This window comes from Saccopteryx bilineata, chromosome 2 (assembly GCF_036850765.1).
Source record: "Saccopteryx bilineata isolate mSacBil1 chromosome 2, mSacBil1_pri_phased_curated, whole genome shotgun sequence".
Lineage (NCBI taxonomy): Eukaryota > Metazoa > Chordata > Mammalia > Chiroptera > Emballonuridae > Saccopteryx > Saccopteryx bilineata.
Window position 1 is genome coordinate 281,480,482 of NC_089491.1, and position 22,273 is coordinate 281,502,754.

At 40.1% G+C, this 22,273-nt stretch overlaps 1 protein-coding gene across 11 annotated transcripts in view; it reads right to left on the minus strand.

Annotated features, from left to right (window-relative positions):
- DCAF6 (DDB1 and CUL4 associated factor 6) overlaps positions 1–22,273 on the minus strand; it is a 93,721-nt gene that overhangs the window by 34,247 nt on the left and 37,201 nt on the right. For 5 of the 11 annotated variants that reach the window (XM_066261102.1, XM_066261101.1, XM_066261103.1 and 2 more), the window contains exons 11-12: positions 17,564–17,734; positions 8,322–8,381 (exon numbers count right to left, since the gene is read on the minus strand). The exons of 3 other annotated variants lie outside the window; for them this stretch is intronic. In XM_066261102.1, coding sequence (XP_066117199.1) covers positions 8,322–8,381; positions 17,564–17,734 — 231 coding nt within the window. The remainder of the gene's footprint in view (positions 1–8,321; positions 8,382–17,563; positions 17,735–22,273) is intronic. 3 more of the 11 variants (XM_066261106.1, XM_066261107.1, XM_066261109.1) reach the window with 1 other exon arrangement.

Here is a 22,273-nt window from a genome sequence, read left to right on the forward strand (position 1 = left end):
CATTCTAAGTACTTCAGTGATGACCACCAGTTCTAAGGATATAGAAAACCAGAATTAAGTCTGATTTCATTAACTTATTTTTTCTCTAGAATTTAAAATATTTACAGATATATACCAATGTGATGAATACTGAACTTGTATTTCCCATTAATACAGCAAGCTTTACTCATTAGACAATTATTCAATAAAAATTAAAATTGTAAATTTAATGGCTACCTAAAATATTACTTGATGTAATCTTGTCAAGATGAAATTGTTAAAATAAAATTTCAATTTGATGACTGTTAAATCTGAAGAGAATACACAATGCGTGACAGGTCCAATTTTTCAATTTCCCAATCTACCTATTAAACCATTAAAATCTGTCTCACTGGTTCCTAATCATCCAAGTCTTTCTGTAAGCAAACATTTTATTAACATCCAAAGAAATCTACTTATATAAAATAGTACCCGGTGGATAGTTAATGTTTATATTTTTATTTTATTTATTCATTTTAGAGAGGCAAGAGAGAGAGAGAAAGGGGGGAGCAGGAAGCATCAACTCCCATATATGCCTTGACCACACAAGTGCAGGGTTTTGAACCAGCGACCTCAGTGTTTCCAGGTTGACACATTATCCACTGCGCCACCAGAGATCAGGCAACGTTTATATTTTTAAACTCTATAAATTAGCATGTACATTTCTTTAAATCTACAATAGAAAGTGTCTGCTTGCCTATAGGTTTAAGCTTTAAACTTAATCCTGTTACTGACTTCCACTGAATGACAGTCACCGTGATGAATACAGTACAAAGCAACCTGCTTTAGTCACGGCCACAATGTGAACCTCAGGCAAGTGATTTTCTCATTCCCTCTCAAAAAGTAAATGTTACCATAGTAGGTTTCTTTTGCTGTTGTTGTTTTAATAAAATAAGAAGAAACTGCTGGTCAAATATTTTTAAGAGGAAACATTTCTTATTGTTTTAAAAACATAAATAGGCCAGACATATATGTCAGAAGAGAACTGTTTCCTGTATGCATAATTAGGGATAGAAATTCAAGATATAAATAAGGAAAACCAAAACATTAAGACATATCATTAAAAAATGACAGGTATCAGTTACTTAAACAGATTTTCTAATTAGCACAGAAGGGCTGTCAATGTGCGTACCTCAATCCTAAATCTGAAGAATCCTGGGAAGTATTTTACAACAGAATTAAAACAATATGCATATTGTACACTTCTTTCCCTATCATTCTGTTTCTTAAAAAATATATTTTGATAAAAGAAAATAAGAACTATGGAAAAATTCAAGATAAGCCAAAAAACCTGTTGCAAACCACCAGTTCAATAATGTGTATATAACCACTGGAAAAAACATATTTTTTTCAGTAAAGTAAGCTATTAAAAATTAAAAATTTTTATTAGTAACATTTTTATCCTTGGTAATCACCCCAAATAAAGAAATATATTTACTACTATGGGAAATTAAAGGCGTTGGGCACCTGGTAGGTGGTGAACACTGCCAGGAAACATAAAACTGACTAGCGATTAAAAGATGTATATGTGTCTCTTTAAAAGTATGGAAATCTAAAATATGCTTAAACAACCACTATTTAGATTTCAAAAAGAACACATTAAATGTGCAATCTGCTCCATTCCACAGAGTAAAATGGAGATTAAGAGGCTCTACAAGGTTAAAATCTGAAACAACAGAATACCTGGGGACATCAACTATCCCTAATCTCTTCTACAAAGATTCTTTCTTAATCTATAAACATGTTCAATTTTGAAACTGCAAGCCCCTCCCAAATATTTCCTTTCCTTTGTCTTTTCATTCTTAATTGAGCTTATTGAAAGAGTCACCTATAGACAGATGTCTCCCCTTTTCAGAAACATCTTTCTCCTCAAACCACCTCTGTCTGGCCTGTGCCCCACTACAGACCAGCGGCAGTGCTGACGTGGGGGGACCCACACACTGCCAGCCCCCCTGACACCCAGCCTCCGCAGCACCGTGGACCAGCTCCTCCTGAGCTGCTCTCCTGGCACTGGCTATGGCATCCCGTCTGCCCTGTCTCCCTGATCACTCCCAGTCCAGCTCCCTCCAGACCCTCCCTCTGCTTGCTCCTGGTCAGCACACTCACCCTCTTTCCTCAACAACCTCCCCCACTCCCATGGTTCCCACTGCTACCTGTGAACTGACAGTGCCTGGTTTTCATCTCCTCCTCTGACCTCTCCAGTGACTCCCAGAATCACATAGCCATACAACTGTCTACGAGATTCCCCCATCTGGACATCCAATGACACTTCAAACTCACATAGTGAGAAAATCCCATGTCCCTTTCCCCTTTGTGACAAGCTGTTCCTCCTGAAATCCCACCTTGGCTGGTGGGATCACTACTGATCACCCTATCAGGACACCTGGATAGCATCCTCTCATTCCTTGTTAACTAGTTAGTTCTGGTTCTTCAATATTTAAAAAATCTGTCCATTCTTCTCATTTCCCATAGTAACTTAGAAAGGACACCTCATCACCTCTCACCTGGACTGGTGCAGGAGCCTCTTGGTCTCACTGTTCTCTATTGCACTCCCTGTTAATCAATCATGTAGAATGCTGCCAGAATGCTGTTTCTAATACATAAATTTGGTCACATTTCTCCTAAGCTGAAATAATTTTTAGTGTCTCTTTGCTTAAAGAATTAATTCACTTACTCACTCATTCAAAAAATACTTATTGTTGACATGTAACAGATGAGGTGTTGGACACTATGCATATTATAGTGACTAAAATAACACTTAAGAGAACATACAGAAAGATGGACATTAAACGATCCCTTAAGTATGTGATTACAAATTTTGACAAGTGCAATGAAGGAAAACAGGTCAAAAAGAAAAAGGGGAGAGAGACTGCTTCAGATTGAACAGTCTTGTCACTGTTCAGAAAGTGGAATCTAAGTGAGATTTGGTAAGTGGCTGAAGGGGAAAGAGTTTTTGGAAGTGGGAATAGCAAACAGCAGGAAGTTGAGAAGCTTAGAGTGTTAAAACTGAAAGTAGGCCTACCTGGCAAGAGCTTCAGGCGTCCCCAAACTGCGGCCCCCTGAGGCCATTTATCCAGCCCCCCTCCGCACTTCTGGAAGGGGCACCTCTTTCATTGGTGGTCAGTGAGAGGAGCACTGTATGTGGCGGCCCTCCAACGGACTGAGGGACAGTGAACTGGCCCCCTGTGTAAAAAGTTTGGGGACCCCTGGCTGGTGGGTGAGAAAGGGAACCTGAGCTAGGCTGGGGAGACAGGGACAGGGCATGCGGGCTCTGCAAGGACTGAGCTTGCTTTGAAGGGCAAAGAAACACAACTACTAAGTGTGAGGCACATGACTGACATTTACATTTTGATTTACATTTTTTTTAAAGTTCACTTTGGCTGCTGGTAAAGAACAGACAGTAGCCTGATATATGTTAGGAGAGGCATCAGGAGGTTTCTGCATTAGTCCAGGTGAGAAAGATGGTGGTGGGAAGCTTCTCTTAACTCCTACAGCAAAAATTATCATTAGGTAATCTAAGCCTGGAATGCAAGAGTCCCAGCACTTTAAAAGATATAATTCTGCTGAACAGAAAGGTATGTAATTCACTGAATTAATTCAGGATTTAGTTCACTGGGATCTACTGTCCATCATTAGCACATTTCTGCTCAGGGGACTTATTACAAAGTTATACTGCTGATGGTCTATCACAGGGGTCAGGAACCTTTTTGGCTGAGAGAGCCATTAACGCCACATATTTGAAAATGTAATTCCATGAGAGCTATACAATATGTTTAACACTAAATACAAGTAAATGTGTGCATTTTATGTAAGATGAACACTTTTAAAGTACAATGAGTCTCTGAATTCTTTTAATAACGTTGTTATGCTGTTGCTAACCAATGATGAATAAAGTACTTCTTACCATTAATGTGACTTCTGGTGCTGCATGGTTTTGCTGATGGCTTTGTAGTCTGGTTGATACGTGGTGAGGTTAAGCTTCATGCAGGCATTGAGACTTCCATCCATTAAACGTGATTGTAGGTTGGTCTTAATGTTCTTTAAATGTGAGAAAGACTGCTCACATGCATGTGTAGAGCCAAACATTGTCAGTACAATACTCACACGCTGCAGTGTGTGGTATGTGACGGGAAGCACGTTCCTAGTTTTGACAATCGGCTGGTCCGCGGGTTAAAGTTTTTTCATTTCTCCCCACTTGTGTTTGCTCGCCAACTTTGCTTGCTGTCGTGCAAGTCTTTCCAAATCTTCATTCAGTGACTTGAACTTATTCACCCACACGTCTGAGTCCTTCAGGTCAGCAGCTTATAGCTCAGAATCTCTGACGGAAACACAGGGGATGTAACTCAGGTTGGCACTGTCCACTGCACACTCGTGTGGATGGGTGATGAACTTAAAAAGATGAGTATGCTCACAAAATTCTCCAAAGCGCATTCTGAATGACTGCAGATTAGATGTGAAGCCCGCTAGCTGCTGGAGATCAAGATATTGAACAGGGTCACTTGCTGTGCAGGCATCTTTAAATTCTCCCAGTTTTTCAAAGTGTAGTCAATGACCTGTTTCAATGTCAACGATGAAGAGTTCCAGCTTGTTTTCAAATGCAAACACTGCTTGCTGAAGTTATGGATAAGACTGTATTTCCAACACCTTGCATTTTCACAGTGAGCTGGTTCAGATAGATGTTCAGTCATGTCCATGAGATAGTAGAACTTCAGAAGCCACTCAGTGTTAGCTAACTCAGGATGCTCGACGTTTTTCATTTCAAGAAAAGTCCGGATTTCACTCAGAGAAGGTGCGAAACCACCGAGCACCTTCCCTCTTGACAACCAACGCACACTGCTGTGCAGAAGCAGACGGGGATAATTATTCCCAACTTCATCCAGCAGTGTTTTAAACTGGCTATCATTTCAAGCTCAGGCAACAATAAAGTTGACCACCTGAATGACCAGCGACATCACCTCACCAAGCTGCTCGTCACACATCTGAGCACAAAGCACTTCCTGATGTAGGATGCAGTGAAAACTTAGGATGGGTCTCTTCATGTTCATGAAGAAGCGCTATGAATCCTGTTTTTCCCCGCCATGCATGGAGCCCATCAGTACACACTGAAATAAGTTTATCCATCGGTAGATTTTTTTCTTTAGCGCACTCAGTGAAAGACTTGAATAAATCCTCTCCTCTTGTTGTCTCTTTCATAGGCAAAACAGCAAGACTTTCCTCATGTAGTGTGTCACTGACAACATACCTTGCAATCACGCTGAACTGGGATAAATGGCTTACATCTGTTGACTCATCCAAAGCGAGAGAAAAGAATGGTGCTGCATTTATGTCCTTCACTTGTGTTGCCTCAATCTGATTTACCATCATGACTGTGAACAGTTCTTGCTGACAGAGGCATGTCTTTTATTCGTTTGGTTATCTTGTCTTTATCCGAAAGTCGTCAAAAAGTTTATTGGCAACATCAAGCATGAATGTTTTGGCACACTCCCCATCTGCAAATGGCTTTCCGTTTCTCACAAAGCAGCACAGCTAGCCAAATTCCAGTCACCTTGTTGGGTCCAAACATGGAGTTGCTGCTGACTAGCTTGCACTGTGCACAGTAGCTCTTGACATGCTTTCTTCCTGCTATCCCCGGCTGGATATTTTGATGCAAATGTAATATGGTGTGTGTTGAAGTGCCGCTTTATATTTGACTGTTTCATTGATGCAATTTTGTCATTGCATATTAGACACACTGCAGAACCTGCTCTCTCCACAAAGGTGAATTCCTCTGTGCATTCTTGCTGAAAGGTACGATACTCCTCATCTTTTTTTCTTTTAGTCATCTTCTTCGTCAAAAGGGTTTCTGCAATTAGCTAGCTGACTACTTGATTAAAGGGAGGCAAGTTTACTTCCTGACCTCACAATGACCCGTGTACCTTACGCATTATCCAATAAAAATTTGGTGTTGTCCCGGAGGACAGCTGTGATTGGCTCCAGACACCCGCAACCATGAACATGAGCAGTAGGAAATGAATGGTAGGAAATACATGAGAATGTTTATACACACACACACATTTTTTTTTTTTTTTTTACAGAGACAGAGAGTCAGAGAGAGGGATAGACAGGGACAGACAGGAACGGAAAGAGATGAGAAGCATCAATCATTAGTTTTTCGTTGCGCGTTGCAACTTCCTAGTTGTTCATTGATTGCTTTCTCATATGTGCCTTGACCGCGGGCCTTCAGCAGACTGAGTAACCCCTTGCTGGAGCCAGCAACCCTGGGTCCAAGCTGGTGAGCTTTTTGCTCAAGCCAGATGAGTCGGCGCTCAAGCTGGCGATCTCAGGGTCTCGAACCTGGGTCCTTCCATATCCCAGTCCAACGCTCTATCCACTGCACCACCGCCTGGTCAGGCTGTTTTATATTTTTAACGTTATTTTTTCTTTATTAAAGATTTGTCTGCGAGCCAGATGCAGCCAACAAAAGAGCCACATCTGGCTCGCGAGCCACAGGTTCCCGACCCCTGGTCTATCATAATACAGCTTCTGCTAAATCTATTCAATACCTGACTTTTTAGATAACCTCTCTACTTACATAACTAAAAGGCATATCATACTTTACATGAACCAAAACCCAAAATATCTCGATTTCTGCCTCCACACCAGTCTACTCAAGCAATGGCATTGTCATTGATACCAAAAAAAATCTGGGTGTTATCCTTTTTCTCTTTCCTTCATATCCCATTATCATATGTAAGTTAAGTACCAACTTAAATTGAATATAATAATTCCATGGAAATTACTCTGTGATTTTACAGACTATGAACCTGGCTATAAGCTCTCTGTAGTAACATACTCATTACATTCATATGTCCTTACCAAAAAAAAGATTATTTGATTAGACAGCATTAAAATAAATATACAATGCTACTATAATTGTGTTTCACCTTAAATTATTCCTCACTGTCAATACTGCTACAGTAAGTGTATAAAAATAAAACATGCTTAATTACTTAGTTCTCAAATTCATTTAACTATTCATTCATTTGTTCTCAAGAAGAGAAAAACCTACTTGTATAAACAGTAAAAGATTAGAAGTACAGAAGTTTTCTAATATGTCTTAAAATTAGTTTCTTAATATTTCCCCAAGAAGATAGTTAAAATTAGATTTCATACCAAATAGGTCCTTCAACAATATTTAATTTCCCCAATACTGTTGATGAATGAGTCATCCTACATTTGTAAATGTTAAGTCAACTAAAGAATATGGCTTCAGTGCTAAATTATTTTCTTAACATTTTTTGAAAAATATTTGAGGCCCTGAATGGTTGGCTCAGTGGTAGAGCATCAGCCCAGCATGTGGATGTCCCAGGTTTGATTCCCAGTCAGGGCACGCAGGAGAAGCGCCCATCTGCTTCTTTACCTCTCCCTCTATAGCTTCTCTCTTTCTCTTTCCTCTTTTCCCCTTCTGCAGCCATGGCTCAATTGGAACGAGTTGGCCCCAGGCACTGAGGATGGCTCTATGGCCTCCACCTCAGGCACTAAGAAGAGCTCAGTAGCTGAGCAATGGAGCAATGCCACAGATGAGCAGAGCATCACCCACTAGCAGGCCTGCTGGGTGGATCCTGGTCAGGGTGCATGCCAGTATCTGTCTCTGCTTCCCCTCCTCTCACTGAATTAAAAATAATAATAATAATACACACACACACACATGTATATATTTGAAAATCTATCTCATCAGACTCTGTTCAAAGCTCTGAAGCTGAGTCTATTCTTTTCCTGCTTCAAAAATGCAAGTGGAAGGTAGAAGCCATTTATAATTTAACAGAAGTAACAGAAGTTATTTATAATTATATTCCTTATATAAAGCTAACTGGAACTTAACCACCTGAAAAATTAAACATAAAACCAAGTACAATGACTATAGTAATGCAGTAATAAAAAGTATTATCATGTTCAAATAACTATTTCTAAGTTACCTAGTAGGTAATATGTTAACCTGACATCTATAGTTCCACACAATTTTATGATAGATACCTAGAAAAAAAAAATGGATATAGTTTATATCCATTACAGTATTGTTATAGGAAGAGAATTCAAAGGTGGCTTAAAGGGCCAAAGGTAGAAATTAACTTAGCTTACATAGAAAATAATTTGTACAGGTCAAGAAGGCCCTTTGCACAATACCACTGAAGGTAATTGAGCTTGCAAAATACTGACTCTCAGACCGTAATGAAAAGGAACCGCTACGGAAAGGAGAGAGCGTGGTCTGTCACTGCAACAGAACTATGGGTGGATGGGCACAGCGCATCTCCTGTTGCACGCACCCTGTGGCTCATCAAGTGACATGGATCCGAGCTGTTTGTTAACCACAGAAGAAGGAGAATCTGAAACAAAAATGAGATTTCCACTTAAAAGTAAGCAGCAGAAACTGCAAAGCAAGGCTATGATTATCTTTAAGCTTAAGAAACAAATGTACAAGGTGGGACAGAAGTGAGTACTGTGATATGCTTCCCAGGCAGTGAGTAAGCAGGGCCGTGTGCTCAGGGTGGTTATTCCAGGCAAGCAGTTAGCAACTGGGGGCAGGGGCTGAGAAAGGATTCTTCTACTTCCATGCATATACCTCTTCCCAAACTCATTTAGCACAGGCACAGGGTGCAAGGCAGATAAAACAGAGGACTCCTTGTCTTTCTCAACCCCCTCGCCAGCACCAGGTGAGGTTGCTCTGGACTGGAAGATTTGAGCATGAAATGAGGTGCTCACTACACTTTGCCAGACATTGTTTGTTATACCCTGAGCTGAAAAAGGAGCGCAAGTGAAGATGTTAGACAAAAAAAAAAAAGTTTATAAAAGAAATATTCAATAAAGTAATTACCATTACAGAAACATAGGTAATTTTAAAACTCTGTATGTTGTGCATATTAAATCTACACTCTGTGAACTCTTAGTTCTTTAGGTGCCTGGTGAGAACATAAAAGAGACAAGCAAGAAGGTTTAATGGTCTGGGCTTGATGCTGATGTCTACCTTGGCTCCAAATAGAACATTTAACTTTTATCCTTTGACACACTGAATTCTGTGTAAGAACCTGTTTTATGAATGGGCCCTATTGTTTAAAAACCACTGGCATAGAGGGAAGGCAGTGCGATAGAAGAGCCCTTGTCTGGAGTCAGCTATTTTTTATTCTCTTCCTAGTTCTGATAATAATTAGCCCTGAGATAGAGAACAAGTCACAACGTTTTCAGGCCTAAACTGCTTTCCTCCCAGTCGCCCTGAGGACCTGGTCACCTGGTCACAGGGGAACAAGGAGGAGGTGGCTACTATTCCTGGCCTGGGTTCGGTGTGCCAGTGGAGCAACAGGATAACAGGCATAGCTCTCCCCTAAACAGAAAAGTATTTCCTAGTCCCTAACATCCTACGCTGCAGTTTTTAGTTAAGTGTTGTTAACTAAAACAAAAGCCCAGCGTTCCATCTGATCACCAGTTTCCACTCATACAACACTGATTCCGCCAAAGGTAAACATTTTGAGTGGAGTGTCCTTCACTCAATAGCTAAAAGTTTTCCAATATAGCCTGGATTCTCAGCAATTTTATACCACTTGACTGCTTCCATTTATATACTTAAAAGTTCTGAATCCTGCCACTGAGACCAATTGCATCAACTTTAAGCCATCTACCTTCTGATATAACCAGTGTGCTCATGGATTTTTGTACTACTAAATTTTGAGAGACCATGATCATCATTTGAGTAATAGCTTTACTTATCCTTATTCATCAGCTCTTCATCAGAACTCAGTTAAACGAATCTGTACCATACAGAAAAGAAAGTGGGAATGCTAACATTTACACGCTTTACTTTCCTGGATAAGATTTTACTCACTTGTTCATTTCACAGTTAGATACAACAAGCCTATGAAGTTTTTGAAGAACAGGTAAGTTAATTAAAAAAAACAAAAACAAAATTATATTCTTTAAAGAAAAAAAAGTAACAGGCTCTGGCCAGTTGGCTCAGCGGTAGAGCGTCAGCCTGGAGTGCGGGGGACCCGGGTTCGATTCCCAGCCAGGGCACATAGGAGAAGGGCCCATTTGCTTCTCCACCCCCACCCCCTCCTCCTTCTTCTCTGTCTCTCTCTTCCCCTCCCGCAGCCAAGGCTCCATTGGAGCAAGGATGGCCCGGGCGCTGGGGATGGCTCCTTGGCCTCTACCCCAGGCGCTAGAGTGGCTCTGGTTGCGGCAGAGCGGTGCCCCGGAGGGGCAGAGCATCACCCCCTGGTGGGCAGAGCGTTGCCCCTATCCCGGTCGGGCGCATGCGGGAGTCTGTCTGACTGTCTCTCCCCGTTTCCAGCTTCAGAAAAATACAAAAAGAGAAAAAAAAGTAACAAAAATGTGTCAGAGTGAAATAAATATTGTAAAATCCTTCTATAAAGTCTCCTATGAAATACTTTTCATCCCTTTGGATTTATTATACATTTAATGTGCTTTCATTCAATATGAAGAGTCCTATAAACTCCACGCAATGTTTTCAGCAATATTTAATTTTTATAGAATATATAAATCTTATGAAATGAAGTCTTATTAAAATAAAATGTAGGAAGAAATAACTCTCTTAATAAATTTGATAAAGGATCTAGAATGCTGTCACTTTCACTAAACTATGTATTTTTAAACTCTCAAAGGATAAAACATAAATGAGGTTTATGTGAAGACAAGCAGGTGCTGCTAAACCAGAAGGTTGGGTTTCCCTTTGCCCCTATAGCAGTGGTTCTCAAAGTGTGCGCCAGGGCGCACTGGTACACCCTAGAAGATTTCCAGGTGTGCCCTATGGTATTTCAGAGAAATATGTGCCTGTTGGGGACCAAAAAACCAACAGGGTTTTTGGAGTTTAGATTTTTGGGGGACAGAGGTGTGGGGAAGTGGCTGTAAGCTGACAGTCTGCCCAACCCCCCACCTCACTTGCCTGATTAGGTTGCAAAAGGCTGTTCAGCAGTGGTGCGGGATTGTTTACACTAACCCCCATGTTCCCTGGAAAGACTGGAGGCAAGTTTCTTCTATCCTTTGTTTGGTGTCAAGTTAAGATGATACGTATGCTGGAGGTTTTGGATTGATGGTTAAACATATGGAATTGTCTCTTAAAGCCTTTTGAATTTCTTTAAAAGAATAATATGTGGCAATATCTAAAAAAGCTCTGAACATTTTACTACAATTTTCATCATCCTATTTATGTGAATTAGGATTTTCTACTGTCAACACAATTAAGAGTAAAAAGAGAGGAATTCTTCAATGTATTGATGAAGAAATGAGAGTTTGTCTTTCAAATATAAGCCCGAACATTGAAGAAATCACTAGGACACATCAGGCTCATGTTTCTCATAAACACAAGAATGAAAAAACAACACATTTACCCCGGGACCTGCAGAATTTACTAAATTGTACTAAGAATGTATCTACATATATAAAAAAATAACATTTTTGTCATTTTTTAATTTTTTTAACCCCTATTTTTTATGAATTCTAAAAATCATAACTAAAAAACTGTAACATAAAAATGTTTCTTAATATCAGAATAAATTTAATTTTGTTGTATTTATTTTGTTTAATTACCATAAAAGCACGCTTGGACTTTATATTTTTTTCTTTAATATTTGACTTAATTATTATAACATTTCTCAGAAATTTGTATATAGTGAGCCTACAATTATTTGTAGGATGTTAAATGTGCCCCGACTTCAAAAACTTTGAGAACTACTGCCCTACAGTCTGTAGGACACTGAGTCAATCTAGGGACTCTTGCTGCTCCTCCCCCCGTGAAGACCAGTCTTTCCTGAGAAACCCTTCTTTTTTTATTTATTTATTTTATTTTTATTTATTCATTTTGGAAAGGAGAAAGAGAGGGAGAGAGAGAGAAAGAGAGAGAGAAGGGGGAGGAGCAGGAAGCATCAACTCCCATATGTGCCTTGACCAGGCAAGCCCAGGATTTCGAATCGGCGACCTCAGCATTTCTAGGTCGACGCTTTATCCACTGTGCCACCACAGGTCAGGCCGAGAAACCCTTCTTGACCACTGCTTCTATTTCAGGCACTAGTCCTGGTGCCCTGAAGCTGCTTTGAGAAGGACTACTTGCCTGTCACACAAACATGGGAAGTGACTTGTTTTTATACCACGAGGTATTCATAAATACCATAACCATGACTTCCAACTTACAGAAATAATTCAAAGTATTAACTCAGTACCCATCAAAATAGCTAATATTAAAAAGAAAATAACATTATGAGTTCCAGGCTGATTGCTTCTGTTGGCATACTCTCCTCCGTCCTTCTACCAGACACTTGGAAAGCATTATCACAGAATAAAACTATTACCATGTGGCCCGGTGACAATTTATTACAAAGAACAATATGGCTTGTCAGCTTATTGGAAGTGTCTAGAATTATATTCTTTTTTTTTTTTTTAAGAACAACATGAACTTTAGCAAAAGCTCATTCAATAATACACAGTTTGAGGTGTCTTATGTCAATTATTGTATGTTTCCAAAAAGTTTGGTTTGGTCTTGGGGAAGTTCTTTAGCCCTTTTATGTCAGAATTTTCTCAACTGCAGAAAAAAAATAATGAATTATAGTCTGACAGGTAAATAACAAGGCCTCTTTATCCAGACTCCCTGGGTTCAAATCTCTCTTTTCTCCTCAGTTAACACTGTAACCCTGGGCAAGTTATTTAACTTTCCTAAGTCTCAGTTTCTCCATCTGTAAAATGGACATGATCACCAGAGCTACCACACAGTATTCTTATGAAGATTTAATGAGATAACCCATGTAAACTACTTAGGTAGCACGTCGGGTTAATTCATGATATCATTACTTGCCTGTTTTCCAGAAACATAGTATTGAATGAAAAATAATGACAAGAAGCTGTTTTGAAAAAGATAGAGCATATTCCCATATTTAGAGTTCAAAGAATCATCACTGTTTTTTTGCTCAGGACTCTGTTATTCAAGGTCACTAAGTAGTATTTGCAGAGCTAGGTCAACATCATATCGAATTTACTAACGGCTTATGTTATAAACACTAACTACACGGAAGGAATGCATCCATCTGAGAAGTGCCACATGTGACTGTCGCCTCAGATACTTGGGGAATCTGACGCTGTAGAGAGCCTGCTTGCACAGGATTGGGGAAGTGCTAGTTTTTTCCAATATGGCTCAGTTTTGAAAAGCCCTTTTTTTTAAAAATAATCACCAATGTTCTAAACCCTTTGGGGGTAAAAAATTACTTTTACCAATCAGCAAAACCGTGCCATAAAGTGAAAAAACAGTTCCTACCTGACCCTCTCTAGGCTGGCTCCCTGCTCCAGTGGGGCTCTGTGGTGGTCGGGCCAGTACCAGCAGACTCCACAGGGTGCTGTCACTCTGAGCAGGAGCCAGCAACCCATGACTCCAGGGGACCTGAAATGGAAAAAAAGAGCTGGGTTTAAAATCAGCCATATGCTGAATGCCTCTGCCATAGCTGCTTGTGGCTTCTGTGTGAGAAAAGTACACATAGCTCATTCACAACCCTGGATGCTACCAGCCTGACAGGGCCCTGATCTGAGCACGTTGTGAAGCAATAAGTGCAAGATCCTTATATCCTTACATCAGAGCATAGAAACATTTTTATATTATATTATCTACTCCATCTTTATGCTAGCTCTGTAAATTATGGCAGGCCACACTATCTAAATACAGCAATAACTGAGAAACTGAGGCATAAAACAACCAAATGACCCGCCCAAGGTCATCTAGTCATAAGGCCAGGGACAAGATCTCAGCCAAGTCTAATACCCAATCTGATGAAGGCAAATTTATTTCCTTATGATTTTAAAAAGTAAATCACTGAAAGACTAGAAATGAGTTATGGTGTATTTCCTAAAAGCTGAGCAAAAAATGTTATTTTTTTTAAACTAAATAAAGTAAAAATATTTTACAGTAATATCCTAACTTTGAAAAATAAAGTATTGAAAATTAGCTATGGAGAATGATCATTTATAGGTGTCAGGATTCTTTAAGAGCAGTAGTTTCAGGATGTGCCTCTGGGAGCAAACAGAGGAGCCTTGGGGAAGAACGAGGAGCAAGCAGGTGGGCCTCCCTTTCTGTTAAACCACAACAGTGTCACTTTTATATGTTTTATATTGGAACTTCCATTTGTGACTGATAGAGTTCACAGTTGAAAAGACAAAAAGGAGGAAAACCACTGTTTAAACTTCTTTTAACATCTATCTTCTAGAGTTCTTTTCAAATAGCAATTTGAAACCAAAGGTGATACCATTTGATGCCTTAGAATAATGTTTTAGTTTTCAACTGCCATATTCAGTTTTCAACTGAAATACTGGCAATCGAATAGATATATCCTGTCTAGTATTATCATTAACTAGCATCAAGCCCCATTCCACTAAAATGTAGATTATTTCTACAAAATTATTTAATCTCACTCTTCAACAGAAATCAGGTATTGTAGACTCATCTTACACTTAGCCTTTCACAAAAGATTCTCATCAGTTCTGTACTTTGAAGAGAATAAAATGTTTGCTAGATAATGTAGTAATTCAGAAATTCTACACTTGTGAAAATTGCTTGGCTTCTAAATGACCTAATTGTCTCCTTTGAGTTTCTTATATCTAAAATATTTAATAGGTGAGAAGACAGAAATATCATGTCCTGACAATATTATCATTTACCAATACGCTAAAGATACCAAGGTGTAATGAGAAAACACAGGTTTTATAAATGAGAATTGCACACTCATCTATTATTAATGCTAAAATCTATAAAGCTAATCTTTATACTTTCTCTATTGACAGATGATTTTAGAAGTAACATCTAGCCTGAAAGAATGGGCTACTTAATGTCCATAATAAAAGTATATAAAATTGTGTTTAATTATTACATATAATAAAATGTTTTAATAGTTGTTTTTCAAATAAAATCTACCTCCCTGATGAATTTCATAAGTGTAATTCCTGTTTTTCTAAAATTTGTGTGCTCAAGTGAAGAATTTTGACTTTTTTTCTGCCTCATAGCCAGAATTTACTAAATAGACAAAATATACCGATTTTATGAGTTGTCCTTTGGACAAACTGACGACCTATTATTTAATGGTTCTTAAAGCTTTTAATAATCAGTGTTCCTGTGACATGTGGAAGTAGCACTGTCAAACAGCATGTTGCAGGGCACATTTCAGAGGAGACAAATGCTATGTCAAATGCATATGACAGAGATGGATTGCCCTGCCTTTCAGTGAGAACAGCACACCTGGAGTGACAATGCCTCTGACACTGTCCATGGGGACAGTCTCAGGGGCACAAGTATGCTGTTGATTAACAAAGAAGAAATAACACAGTTCTCAACCTCAAGACTGGCAAGGTACCTGCTCAGCTTCAGCTTGCCTTTTTTTTTTTTTTTTTTTTTTGTATTTTTCTGAAGTGAGAAGTGGGGAAGCAGTCAGACATCTGCATGTGCCCGACCAGGATCCACCCAGCATGCCCACCAGGAGCGATGCTCTGCCCATCTGGGGCTTGCTCCATGGTGCCTGGCACCATTCTAGCACCTGAGGCAGAGGCCATGGAGCCAGCCTCATCAGCTTCAGCTTTTTAAAGATTACCACTAATAGACTGATAACCAAACTAGATAGTATTTACTAAAAATGATACTGAGAGTTTTCTGATTCTAAAAACAACCTATGTCAATTCAAATTGGTGAACTAGATATAAAAGGCTGAGTCTCAAAATATATATATATTTTTTTGTATTTTTCCGAAGCTGGAAACGGGGAGAGACAGTCAGACAGACTCCCGCATGCGCCCGACCAGCATCCACCCGGCATGCCCACCAGGGGCGACGCTCTGCCCACCAGGGGGCGAAGCTCTGCCCCTCCGGGGCATCGCTCTGCCGAGACCAGAGCCAGCCCAGCGCCCGGGCCATCTTTGCCCCAAGGGAGCCTTGGCTGCAGGAGGGGAAGAGAGAGACAGAGAGGAAGGGGAGGGGGGAGTGGAGAAGCAAATGGGCACTTCTCCTATGTGCCCTGGCCGGGAATCGAACCCGGGTCCCCCGCATGCCAGGCCGACGCTCTACTGCTGAGCCAACCGGCCAGGGCCTCAAAATATTTTTCTAATGACCACAATATACAGTGCTTTCCTGCTAATGTAGACAGCTTGTTTTATACTCAAATTCACTTAATTTTCAGTATTTTTAAATATATGTAAGGGACACTTTTATCTTTCTTATTGGTTTCTATATGGCATACTTTTTAACTTTTGAGATAATTTAGCTAAAGTTTTATATATAGCACAAAGTCATAGCAAATGTCTTATTAAATGCTATGGTTGCAATCTAATCAAACTTGGTTAGTTTCAAGCAGAGGAAAAAAATTCTCTATAGTAAAAAAACAACAACCCCATAATAAATAAAATAAAATCAGAGATATCTTTGCTTGACTGCATTAAAAATCAGGCTCAGAATTTGTTCCAAACATCACACCTATATTACAGTTATTTAACTTTATTTTACCTTACCACAGAATTATAAAATGTGCTTTTGTTACCATAGCACTTACTGAAAGAGATAAACAGATAAAGTAGAAGCTGTCCAGTTTACTAATATACAAACTAACTCCAAGTAATTATATCAGAGTTCTCAAAGTAATTAATGTCCAAACTCACCACTCCTTAGGGTAGTAAAACAAAGTACAACAATCTCATTAGTATGAGAATGAATGCAGACACACTCTAGTTCCCAAACAGAGATTGAGAGCACCTAATATAGGATAAATAGTACCTATGATCTACCTGAAAGGAGTTGACAAATTATACTACATCTTTCATTAACTCTTTCAACAAATGCTTACTGAGCATCAAGAGGTGGCCATTAAAGAAGTGAGACATTAAAATACTCCCAGAAACGGAGAGAGGCACAGATAGTACCTATCTCAGAGTTTTACAGCATCAGAATAGGAACATAAGAGGCTGTGGGGTACTTCTGTGTCCTACATATCATAAAGTTGATTATGTGTGGAAGAAATAAGTAAGCATATATTGAAAATGTTCAAATAAGGACAAAAGGGGATGACTGAGTCAGTATGCTAGTATGGCCAAACAATTCTATAATTCTAAAATCTAGCATAACTACGATTATATGGGAATAGAAATACTGGTTAACTTTTAAAGCAAAATAATTTTTTTAAAAAAAGAAGAAAAAAAAAAAGGAGGTGCTAGGAGTCACAAGCAGATATCATTTAAGAGTACAGAAAATTTTTACAGAAATATCAATGCAGGCTCGAAATTCGCTAGATTATTAGAAAGTAGTTCACTGGATATAAAATTTAAAAATATCTGCCTCTCTCTAAATATAAATAAAACCATGGGTTATTCTATACTCCCTGTGGCAAATGCTGCGCCAACCTGTCCCCTAGCTACAGGAGGAGGACCAGCACCCCAGGTGAGAGAGAGGAAGCTGCAAGCGCGCCAGCTCCTGGCTACACAGCGGCAGTGTTAACACAGCCCCACCACCACCATCACCCCACGGCTGCAGGACACTGCACAGTAATAACCTGCTGCGGGTGGGTCTGTGGCCAGGCCCTCGGGAGAAGCCTGACAGGAAGTGGAAGGCTGCTGCTGCGCACGCGCAGCCAGCTCCTGCTGCCTCTGCTGCTCGGCCTTCTTAAGCCTCAGTTGCTGCAGCCGCTTACGGAGCAGAGCTATCTCGGGGCCCCTTAAAAATTCTGACACAGATAGGAAAAGAAAGGTGAAAGGATAGCCATAATATAGAAAATAGCAAGATTTGATTATATGTTTGATTATACAAGAATATAGTAAGAATCTGATTATACAAGAGAGGGTATCAATTAAACACATGTGCCATGGAGGAATACCAAAAACAAATTACTCATAAAAAAAAAAAAACTTCTGGTCATTAAGAGATAAACTATACAGTCTTATACACCCAAATGCTTCTGTTTAACGTGATGAATTAGACATGCACAGTTCTTTAAGAATATTTAATTAAACACAATGAAAATTAAGTCCCCTATAAGCAAAACATTTGAAAACACACATTTCTTTCCACACTAATTTCATCTTTTACAACAAAATACTAGGAAATAAAAAATATCAGTTATCCCACTCAATTTGTACATAAAATTACCAATTTAATCCAATAATAATTAAAATTCAATTAAGTTGATTTAAAAAGTTATGCATTTGGAAACAATTTTGGAATTTACGAGTGGAGAACTCTTTGAAAATTGTCAATTCCTTATCTTCCAGCCAAAATATTCTTTTTATGTTTAGATTATTTTACTGCTCAAATATAATTACATAATCTTTAGTATTTCCTTAAATTTTATCTGAAGCAGTAGTCATAGGTAGAAAGTAGAAATATATAGAACACAAAGTTCAGCAAAGACACTTACTGAGCCTCTACTATGTGTATGACGCACTGTGTTAGGCTCCAGGGAGAAATGAAACAGTGAACAAAATAAAACAGTCCCCAATCACATGGAGTTCACGTTCAGAGAGGAAAGCAGACATCAGTGGACACACACACACACACACACACACACACGCTGGCTGGGCAGAGCAGGGCAGGTACTGGGGTGGAGACAGCGGGAGAGAGGGTTCTGCACCGCCACACAGCAGGGCCGCTCTCATAGATGGGTCTGAACACAGACCTCGAGCATGGGCTGTGCGGATCAAGGGCGTCCCAGAGGCACGTGCGTGGGGCTGTGGGATTCTATTACAGGCAACCGAGCCCAGAGAGCTGATGGGGGGATGCAGAGGGACCTCAAGGTTCTTAGCCTGGGTCACAGTAAAAGCAGAGTTGCCATTTATTGTGACAGAAAGTAACAGAGGAAGGGCAAGTAGCATTAGAAGAAAAAAAGAACCAACAGATAGCCAAGTGGAGAAACTGAGCAGGGACTGAACATGACAGCCTCGAGTTCACCAGCAAAACTGGTGTCGCTGCTGATGTGAGCTACTGAGAGAGTGATGAGAGAAGTCTACGAACTGAACTCGGGGACACTCCAGGGTTGAAGAGAAGGAGTGAGAAAGAAGCCCATGCACAGCATGGTCGACTGAGTGAGCAGAAGGCTAGCGTAGGTAGTGTGTTAAATGCTGCTGACACAAAGAAAAGACCTGCAAACTACCACCGGACTGTGCGCCCTGGAAGCCACTGATGACCTTGACTCGAGGTGTTTCAGTGAAATTACAGGAGCCAATTGGAACCGGTTCAAGAGAAAGGGGAGGTGATGAAGTAGAATCAAAGGCACATTAACCCCAAGTCTTGCTGCTAATGGGGAACTGCTGGTGGGGGACAGGGTCCGGGAGACGGGTGTGTGTTAGTTAGTTCAGGAGATAAACCGGTTTGTATGCTGACGGACAATGTGACCTGGGAGAAGAAAGAAAGAAGACGCATGGAAAGAAGTGGCAAAGGCAGGAAGGATGCCCTTGAGTCAGCCACGGGGATGGACTGCACGGGGAAGAGGTGGAACTGGACTTAGGTGCAGAAAACTTCACCTACCGGAGCCAAAGAGATGGCGTAGCTCACGGGCAAGATGCGACAGTTGTAGGTTTGATGGTGGGAGCACACACACACAATCTCTTAGTGACACTGGCAGCAAATTACACACAGTGCCAAACAGCTTTCAGCCTCTTGTACATACATTATAAGGCTGCAATCACTGGTTCATTATTACTTCAGGAATTCATCATGCCAAAGATACTAACCTTTCGCTACCATGCCATCTATGAAAAAAGAGTTTTATTCAATTGGACAACTGGCAGCTAAGATTTCACAAGCAGTCTCGACCAGGCGGTAGCGCAGTGGATAGAGCGTCAGACTGGGATGCAGAAGACCCAGGTTCAAGACCCTGAAGTCGCGAGCTTGAGCGAGGGCTTATCTGGTTTGAGCAAAAGCTCACCAGCTTGAGCCCAAGGTCGCTGGCTTGAGCAAGGGGTTACTCGATCTGCTGAAGGCCCGTGGTCAAGGCACATATGAGAAGGCAATCAATGAACAATTAAGGTGTTGCAATGTGCAACAAAAAACTAATGATTGATGCTTCTCATCTCTCCGTCCCTGTCTATCCCTCTCTCTGACTCTGTCTCTGTAAAAAAAAAAACAAAAAAAACAAAAACAAAAGATTTCACAAGCAATTCAAGTACCATCATAGTCTCTCACTGCTAAAATTCCCCAGTACTGAGTAGGATAGTATTCAATAAGAAATGAATTGTATGTTCAATGGCACCGAGCCTTCTTTTTAGGTATAGGCAGTCCCCAGGTTATGAACGAGATAGGTTTTGTGGGTTTGAAATTTTAAGTATTTGTATGTACAGAAAGGTAGAAATAAATACTATAAGACAAACATCTACCTAAGCTGCATTTAATAGGTAAATGTACTTGTTCCAACTTACATACAAATACACTTAAAAACAAACCTACAAAACCTATCTCATTCATAACCAGGGACTGCCTGTAGATACATATACCTATTTATTGTCAGAATAGCAATGCTTTTTGCAATATAAAATATAGCACTATTATGCAGCACTTCAAAAGAAATTACCATAGGCCCTGGCCAGTTGGCTCAGCGGCAGAGTATCAGCCCCGTGTGTGGAAGTCCTGGGTTCAATTCCTGGTTAGGGCACACAGGAGAAGCGCTCATCTGCTTCTCCACTCTTCCCCCTCTACTTTCTACCTCTCTCTTCCCCTCCCCACAGCCAAGGCTCCACTGGAGCAAAGTTAGCCCGGGTGCTGACAACACTCCATGGCTTCTGCCTCAGGTGCTAGAATGGCTCAGGTTGCAACAGAGCAACGTCCAAGATGGGTGGAGCATCGCCCCCTGGTGGACTTGTGGGGTGGGTCCCTGTCTCTGCCTCCTCACTTCTCTTTTCAGAAAAATACCAAAGAAATGACCATAGAGATTATATATACATCAAATTTGCTAAGAAAATATAAAATTACATACAAAAAAAATAACCTAACTTCATTGTTGTTTCCAACCCTCTCTCTTGCACTGCCAAATGTCTTGTGGGACTATAAGAGTCTGCATCCTAGACCCACAGGACGATGCAGCAAATACACAGCAGACTCCAAGTGCAAGCACTGATGTTTTCTAACTTAGAAAATGAGGACTTAGTTAATGCTTCCAATACTTTATAAAGAAGAATTTGCCTGCTTTTATGGCTGGTTGTATGGTGGCTTTCTCTTTCTTGGATTAAAAGAAAAAAAATGAGCCTAGGAAAAAAAGTCAACACACAGCTCACTATTTGTCGGGAGCCAATCCACTAATGCTGGCTAACTAGGTCACAGCAGGAGAAAATCCACAACTGCTGGTTGACAAAGTCACAGCAAAAGAAGATAGAGTCACCGCAGTAAAGACCAACAGCTGCGGGTTGACAAAGTCACCGCAAAGGAAAGGCACAACGATACTTCCCCCTTTAATCTTTTGAATTAATCTGGCCTTATATTCCCCCCTTTTCTGGGTGTGTGCTATTATTTATGGCACAGGGATAATAGTACCGTGCTTTCCCTGTAGATTTGTAGAAATTTCTTTGGAAATGAGCCAGAAGGTGTAAGTTCCACAGAAAAGCCTGTAAGCCCCTTGAACTGGGCTCATAAACATAAGAGGCTGGCCATGATATCCCTCATAAAGGGTTAAGTTTGTAGGAGAATTTCTTCTTATTAATCATGTTAGAAAGAATATAGTTAGAACTTAGCTAGTATATGAATATAGTAAATAAATAAAGTTTAACTAGACATTAGAATCTTAGGTAAAGTGTAGTGGAGTGGCCTGTTGCATGGCCTTGGATAGGAGTGCAGCTGGCTAGTAAAGAATGTTTTGTTAAAAGACTTGTTTTGTCACTGAAGACAGTTGCTGGGCTTTTCTCAGTAAAACATTCTCATGAGATTTTTGCATTTTCCAAGAATAAGGAGAGGAATGTGGTGGGATTCATAGCAGCAATAGCAACTAATGCCTTCTGATATTATGTTGCTACTAGCTATCTTGCAGGTGCACTCTATGTATCTTTAAGTAAAAGTTACTCTTAATACTATGTCAGTTTCTTAAATAGCAAAGCCTTCTGTAGTCTCGTGAGAAAAGAATTAGGACACTGCATGAACTCAAGGCCCTTTGCCTGAGAAAGCGGTGGTCCTTTGCTAGTCCTTGATGATTTCGTCTGCTATCTCTTTCTGTGCCCTTGACTCACAACAAGAGTAAAATAGAGTTATTAATTAGTACTAATCTTTTAGAAGTTTGTACCAATAT